The sequence below is a fragment of the Eleutherodactylus coqui genome, chromosome 3 (genome assembly GCF_035609145.1).
Source record: "Eleutherodactylus coqui strain aEleCoq1 chromosome 3, aEleCoq1.hap1, whole genome shotgun sequence".
NCBI classification, from domain to species: Eukaryota; Metazoa; Chordata; class Amphibia; order Anura; family Eleutherodactylidae; genus Eleutherodactylus; species Eleutherodactylus coqui.
In genome coordinates this window covers 148,583,848-148,591,465 of record NC_089839.1, presented here as the reverse complement: position 1 = coordinate 148,591,465, position 7,618 = coordinate 148,583,848, and the positions used below count along the sequence as shown (strand labels likewise).

The window sequence follows — 7,618 nt, the reverse complement described above, 5'->3', positions numbered from 1 at the left end:
CAGATTTTGTTGTAAATTTTGGTGCAGTTTTTGATCCGGATCCACGGCAAATTTGACCCTTTTTCATTGAAGAGGTGAATTTTGCTGCGGATCCGCTACAAAATCTGCACCAACGGTGCTTTTTTTGGCGAGGAATGCGACACAGATTTTGGTGCAGATTTTACACTGCGCAAAATCTACATCAGTTCCATTTATCTTCCATATCCTGTTCAAGTTACTTTAGTGTGAATAAAAAGAGATTAAAGCGATTATTCCATCAAAATATTTACCACTTGTCCATAACATAGGTGATAAATGTAGAATTTCTGGAGGTCCGACTGCTCGGACCCCCCAGGAATTCACAAGAACTGTGCTCTGAGTTCCTCAATTTAATGTATTGGCAGCATGCATATGTGACCACTGCTCCATTCACTTTCTATGAAGATAGCTGACTGATGCGCTCAGTTATCTGCATTAGCCTTATAGAAGTGAATGTAGCAGTGGTCATGCATGCACACCGCCACGCCATTCACTACAGGGGCTTTGCAATGTACTGCTCTTGTAATTTTGGGGAATCCAGTTGTCTGACCTCCAACTATCAACATGTGCTATGGATAGGTGATAAAGGTTTTTGGTGGTACAATCCCTTTAAATCTCTTTGCAGCTTTTTCCCAATTTAGCTTTAGGTTAAGTGATCCCCTTGAAAGCTTTATATGTATGTCTGAACAGTTCTTTCTTACATCTGAAGGCAATGAATATAAACTGGTCTTCAGAGAAGATTGGCGAGACATCATATGTTGTTCTGCACATATCTTCATATCATCAGTAGTAGTTCAGGTACTTGAGGCAATGGAAATAAAATTTAACTTGTGGCCTCATTATGCAACACCTGCATGGAGACATATTGAAAGCTGCAAGTAAGCAGTTGTAAAGGTTATTGTGATTCAAATGTTTTTCCAATTCAGGGGCAGACACAGAGGCGGAGTGCAGAGGCTCCCTGTGCAAAGAGGGCCCCCCCCCCCCATAAGAAATTATACATACGGGGTTGGGGGACTAAAATATGGAAACACTGTACGAAATGCGTTAAAATCAGTCTCTATATGTTCTATTGAAGTAGGATTTATAATCCCATGTAACTTAAGTAAAAGTAATATGTCATAGATGCCACTGCGTAGAAATGAATATCTGCCCAAGTAACAAGGTTCCATTGGTCAGGGATTTGAGCCACCTCGTTGCTCTTACTAGCTGCTCCCAAAACTACCCAGAGCAGGGCAAGAGGTGAAGTAAACACAAATTTGGCAGGAAAGCTCTCAGCCAAGCAGGGTCAAAAGGGCAGCTCAGTGCTAATGATTGAAATCCCATGCTTTTCGCACAGTATTTCTATATTTTAGTCCATACCCTGTATAGTATACAGGGTGGGCCCCAGAAAAGTAGGCCGGCGCAAAAGTGGGCCCCATAGCAACCAATCACAGTGCAGCTTTCACTTTTGCTCAACAGTATATTTATATTTTAGTATTTTATTTATTATCCCCATTCATATTACCTTTTTTAGTTTTTTTGTCAGTTTTGCACAATAAAACACCCTTTTTTTAGTTTGTTTTTGGCATCACTATATTCAAGGACCCATAATTTTTTTATGCTTCCATGGACCCTTCATCATGAAGTAAAACAAATAAGGGCTTTTTTTCTGCAGCCGTAGTTTTTATTGGTACCGTTTTGGGATACACATGACGTTTTGACGACTTTTATTCTTTTTTTTGTGAGGCAAGATGAACAAAAGAACATCTTGGCTCTGCTTTTTTGCTTTTGTTAATTGTACTTTCAATTTATTTTAAGGGTCATTCATGGATGTGGCAATATTAAACACAATTTGTAAATCAAAGTTGTTGTTTTTTTTGTTGTTAATCTTTTAACTATTTTTTTTACCTTTTGTTATGTCCCTGTGGGGGACTTGCACCTGCAATCCTATGACTGTTTAGATAATGCACTGTGGTACTTCTTTTTTTATTTCAAAATACAAGCCATGGCAGACTTAAAGGCCTCAACTTGCTATGGCAACTCATCAACTCTTGGCAATTGGATGGTAACGACAACGGGAGCTCACTCCTTCCGTTAACCATGTACATGCAGTGATCAACAGATCAACACTGCAGCATGTAAGGAGTTAACGGCAAGGGTTGGAGTTCCCCATGATCCCCGCCGTTGCAACCTGACCCTAGCTGTTACTTACAGCCAGCTTCTGTTGCAGATAGCAACTCTTGAGCCCACCCCATCTACATGCTGCACATATACGGCATTTTTTGCAAAGCCCTATCCTCCCATGATGTATATGTTCCTCATGGGGCTTGAAGGGACTAAAAGGTCTCTAAATCATTAATTTTAGTCTTTCCTCAAAGTGGTGTTAATGGAGCATGTCAGGGCTTCCAGTATGGTTGACAACAAGTATATGGGAACACCGACGTAACTCATTAAAACAAAAGCCACTATTTTGAAAAGAGTTATAAGCTGACTATACAGTTCAGAAGCAACTTGGCCAAATCTACCAATTCTGGCCTGATCTGCCCACAATCTATGTAAGAGCGGACACCCACTGGCGATATTTTCTATCTTGCGCTGCAAGAGCAAGTGAAAACACTCGCCTCGCAGCGCAAGAAAGATGCCGGAATGAATAGCACTATCTTAACTATTCATGAATGAATAGCTAAGCACTATCTGTAATTGGCTGAGCGCTCAGCCAATCAGCACAGCCCTTTCAGGAGGCTGGGATTTTTGCCAAAAACCACTACTTTCAAATGGGATCGGCAACAGCGCCGATCCCATTGAAAGCAATGAGATAGCATGCTGCACTTCTTCCACAGCTGTGACAGCTGTGACAGCTGTGGCAGAAGTCCGTGGTATTCTCCATATCTTTTCAATGGGGCTAGCGCTGCTGCCGCTGGCCCCATTGAAAACACTGGCGATATCCCAGCGTCATCCCGTTTTTTTCTCGCACTGCGAGGCGAGAGTTTTCACTTGCTTTTGCTGCGCAATGGAGATAAAAATGCCAGTGGGTGTCTGCCCTAAGGCGTACTTCTAACTGTCCCCTGGTTGCAAATGTTGGGTGAGAAGAGGATCAGTTGTGTTGGATTTGAATATATACGATTATACATTCCTAGGTATAAACTAATGTCACTAAAACCCTTCATCATAAAGTAAAACAAACAATAAGTACCAACCTTGAACAGAGAATTCATTGGTAGTCAGAAAGCTTCTGTTTATGCAAGACAAAGAAGTAAAAAACCCTATGTCATTCTAAATGTCAAATTCATGCAAGGTTAATGCATTCTCCTTACTTTAATTTTAAACTCACAAATCCCTATTCACAAGTCTAGACTCAACCCTTGTTATAAAGTTTCTTCTTCAGAAAAGAATAACACTGTCTAGAATGTCACCGCATATCTTTATAATACAGGGAATTTCTATAGATTATTTGATAACCGTTGTGTCATTTTAGTAATTGTTCATGTTTAGTAATGAATCATAGATTGACAGCTATATAGATTCCTACCGTAGCAAAACACATTTCATCAGGCCGCGTACTGACTGAGAAATCCTGCTAATGATGTTGAAACCTGATTATGCAAACTCCACGGAGCAGGGGAAGCAGGAAGCAGAAGTCCAAACTTTTCAGACAAGTCAATATACTGTATGCAGTATCTGGTACTTGACTGCTCTACATAAGAACTAGGTGGATATGTAACTCATCTCCAGACACAGACACAGAAAGCTTCTCCGAACTGCAACTTTGGACTCAAACCGAAAAAATATTAATCATCCGAATCTCCTCTGTATAGAATCTAGCGGTTCTTAAAAAGACACTGGTTAGGAAAAGTATCATTTCTCCTTAAGGAGAGAACCTAGAAGGTGTGTTAGAAGACACCTAGAAAGCGAGTGAGAAGACATAAGGCCATCCATGCTACTCTGGGAAATATGCACAGTATGTTAATTTACACAGTTAAGGGAGATGGAACAATACTTCTGCAGCGCCACCTATTGGAAGGCAGCATTCCTGCAAGTCAATGTCAAGCACTTAATAAAAGCCTTAAAACAATGACTGGGAGATGAAAACCAAGCTTCTCACTAGCTAAACCAGAAACCTACTGATGAGGGGCAAAAACTCTGAAACAGCTGTCTGTGTATGGTATTCTGGCTTGCTTTTCAATTCTCAGTCATTGTTATAAGGCTTGTATGAAGAGTCTAACATTGACTGACCAGAATACTGCTTCTTAATAGATGGCGCTGCAGAGGTATTGTTCCATCTTTCTTATTTTAATAAGGCACTTTAACACTACCCACAAACACTTGCACTAGTGCAGTACCCTTGAAACCAATGAAGGAATCTTTATGGGTATAAGGAAATTAATCCCAACCACACAGGAGTAAACTGGATGACTACACAATCGTTTTTTAAGGGCCACTAAATCTTGAAAGCCAATAGCTGGTTAAAGATATCTGCAGTTTCTTTGTGAATATGATTTGTCTCCCAAAGGATTGTGATATCTTTAACCCAACTGGTGTAATGCGCTCCCTTTTCTGCACGGTAATGCTGTCTATTAATTCCTTTTGCTGCCACTACAATGAGTCTTGTGGCTGGATTGGCAGGGGCGCCCATTGGCGCATGCACAGTGTGGATGGCTGCTCAACCAATCAAGCAGTAAAGTGCAATATTTAAAATGCCAACACACTTGTCTTAGTGTCAGTTACAGTTTATTCCTCCCAGTGAGCCTAGGTTGTCTTATGTGATTGCTGATGTATCCTGAAACTCTGTAATTGACCTGGCTCATCTGACTACTCTTCTGCACTCCTCCTTATTGTACTGTATACCCAGCTTTGCTACACTTCTCTTACTGAAACCTTGATTTGACTGGGTAACCACATTTCTATTATTCCAGTTTACCATTGTTATTCTTAATGGTATTGCATACTTAGATACTTTCTACATTGAGTACCTCGTATTCCTTATAAACTTTATCCAGGGGATTTGATCACCGGACAAGCTTGATGCACCTAAGCCTGGGCTCTAATCTTGACCCTAAAGGCTTCTTCAGCACGTTTCTGTGTGCATTTCTGTGCATGTGAAATATACACGCATAATACGCACAGAGAAAAGAACCAATTGATGTCAATGGGTTCTTTCACATGAATGATTTTTTTCCGTGCATTTCGGTCATGCGCAAAAAATGCAACCTACATTATCTTTCTGTGTATTTGCACAGCAAAGGTCCCCATAGAAGTGTACAGGAGGTGTGCGAATGTGCAATACATTGCGTAATTTTATGAAATAGAGAACACATCTGGACCCCATTAGGCTTAATAGACTTTAAAATCAAGGCGGGTGGGGGATGTCGTGCCCGCATACGAACAGGCCATGTGTGCGCAAAAAAAGTACATTACAATATGACGATAAGCAGGCAAATAAACCTTGTTCACTGCGCAAATACATTGTGCTGAGGTGGGCGTGTTTGCACATATGCTGGTCTGAAGAACCTTAAGACTATGTCCCCATGAGGGGGATTTACCAGGGATTTTTCATGTGGACCCTGTGCAAAGAAAATCCACAGCATTTACAGTAGAGGAAAAGTGAATGAGATTTTTAAAATCTCATCCACATGCTGCAATATAAATCTGCACCAAAGCTGTGAGGAAATTGACGTGCAGTACAAGTTTTAAATCCACAACATCTCACCAGATCCGCCACGATTCACGCTCTTTTAATGAAGGGGCGGATTCTGCACCAAAATCCGCACCAAATAGTGCAGATTTTCTGCTGCGGAATATCCCTGCGGACATTCCACAGCAAATCCGTGTGGGTATCGTCTAACTGAAACTATCAAAAAGGAGATTCTAGTGACAAAATTCTGATAGATTTTTTTTATTGGGTATCATAGGAATCAGAAGTTACAATTAGTAAGTGTTCATATCCGTCATTGGTCTACAATTATAGCCTCCTGCTCATAATATTCTTCAGACTCCTGGTCATGTGAAAGGATATCAACATGGATCCAATTTCTTGGTTTCAATTTTTTAATAATTCTTTAGAATTAGAGATCTTCTACAACACAGAAGCAAACCAGAACTCCCACTCACTCTAACAAAGGACCTAAAATGTTCTACTCCTCCTCCCCACAATTTCCTGTTAGAAATGCTAAGGTGAAAGCGTGACATTTATAACTCAGGTCCTGAGTGAAGGGACCAGACTGACCTGAACAGGAGCAGAAGAACATCTGACAGCAAGTTCTACAATGGGATCCGGTGAGAAAACTATTAGACTGTTCTTAGAACTTGGAACTCTGATCGCATAGGTATCCTGTATGGCTGAATGATGGGATATTATATAGAATAGTTCTGAACAATTTTTAATGAGTGGTGCAAAAACTTTGCTTGAGAGGTAAAGAAACAAAACTTTATGGATATATATTGTGTGACTGGTATGGATAGAGACAGAAGAATCATAGGATACGGAAAATAGACATAGAAGGAAGTATGAAAGAACTCAGTTCTGCCTGCAGTGCTTATTTAGTGCTGATAGTAGGCTAAAAATATCATATGTCATACTCACAGGACGTAAGCTGTATAAAAATATCCTCTTGAAACAAGGAGGGTTTTTATAGAAAGTAGGGTCCCGCTCATCATTTTAGACAGTTTTCTATAATTTGTCTACAACGTCCATATTGTGCACATACATGCAAAATAATACCACTATATAGTGCACAAATAATATACAGTACCCACATAACATTCCCAAAGTCCATATAACATGGTTTTAAGGTTAATTTCAATCTAGGGTTGTAAAGAGTTTAACTAAGACAATATTGGTGGCCCTAGGGTACAAAACAGAATCATTGGTGGTTTACAACAGTGAAGGCATCAAAGGTAACTTCAGGTGACTGCTGTGGCCCTGAGCAAATGCCCAGTTTGCCATTCCCTTAGACTAGCTCTGCCTACATACAGGGTTGTGTATAGGAGAAGATATTGCAATCACCCCCGTTGAGCTCCAAATTCTGTGGGTTGGGGGAGCATTCTAAACTGCATGTTAATGCTAAATTTTGTAGTTTTGCTTGGAGTATCTCTTTAAAGGTTTTCATATGATGTATGTGGGGAAATGATACAGAATAGATGGAGTGAGAAGAGCCTAATGAAAAAAACAATACAAGAAAAGTTGAAAACAGACAGGCAGAGGAAGGCAGGTGTGTCAGATGCAGAGAACTCTGAAGTTCTATTGTGAAACAGGACACGGAGAGTAATATACGGCTAAAGAGTCATGCTGCAATGAAATGCATATTTCACACTTCACACTTTAAGTCATACTTATCGGAAGGCAAAAGGTCGGTTAATTTAACCAGTTTTAAGGTTAAGTGACTCATACTGAGAAGAGGTATGACAAAGATAAGGAGAGCAGAAATGTAAGAGTGATCCTGAGTGCTGCATACGTGCAGTAAGATACTATGCCATATCTCACCCCTTTGTGCCGCACTAAGTAATGAACCCTGCCATTTTTATTACTCCCTAAATAGGTCCCCAAGTTGTTTGGATGTCTGCTGCCCCCTGGATCTGTCTGCTCCCTTACCTGTTCCTGCAGTCTGTGGTGATGGGTAAATAT

General features: G+C 40.4%; 1 protein-coding gene across 1 annotated transcript in view; it reads left to right on the top strand.

Moving 5' to 3' along the window:
* Positions 1-6,198: 6,198 nt before the first annotated feature.
* The window catches only part of IL2RB (interleukin 2 receptor subunit beta), a 66,877-nt gene continuing 65,457 nt past the window's right edge, over positions 6,199-7,618 (top strand). Inside the window, exons 1-2 of the mRNA XM_066596305.1 lie at positions 6,199-6,270; positions 7,533-7,610. Coding sequence (XP_066452402.1) covers positions 6,261-6,270; positions 7,533-7,610 — 88 coding nt within the window. The 5' untranslated portion in view covers positions 6,199-6,260. The remainder of the gene's footprint in view (positions 6,271-7,532; positions 7,611-7,618) is intronic.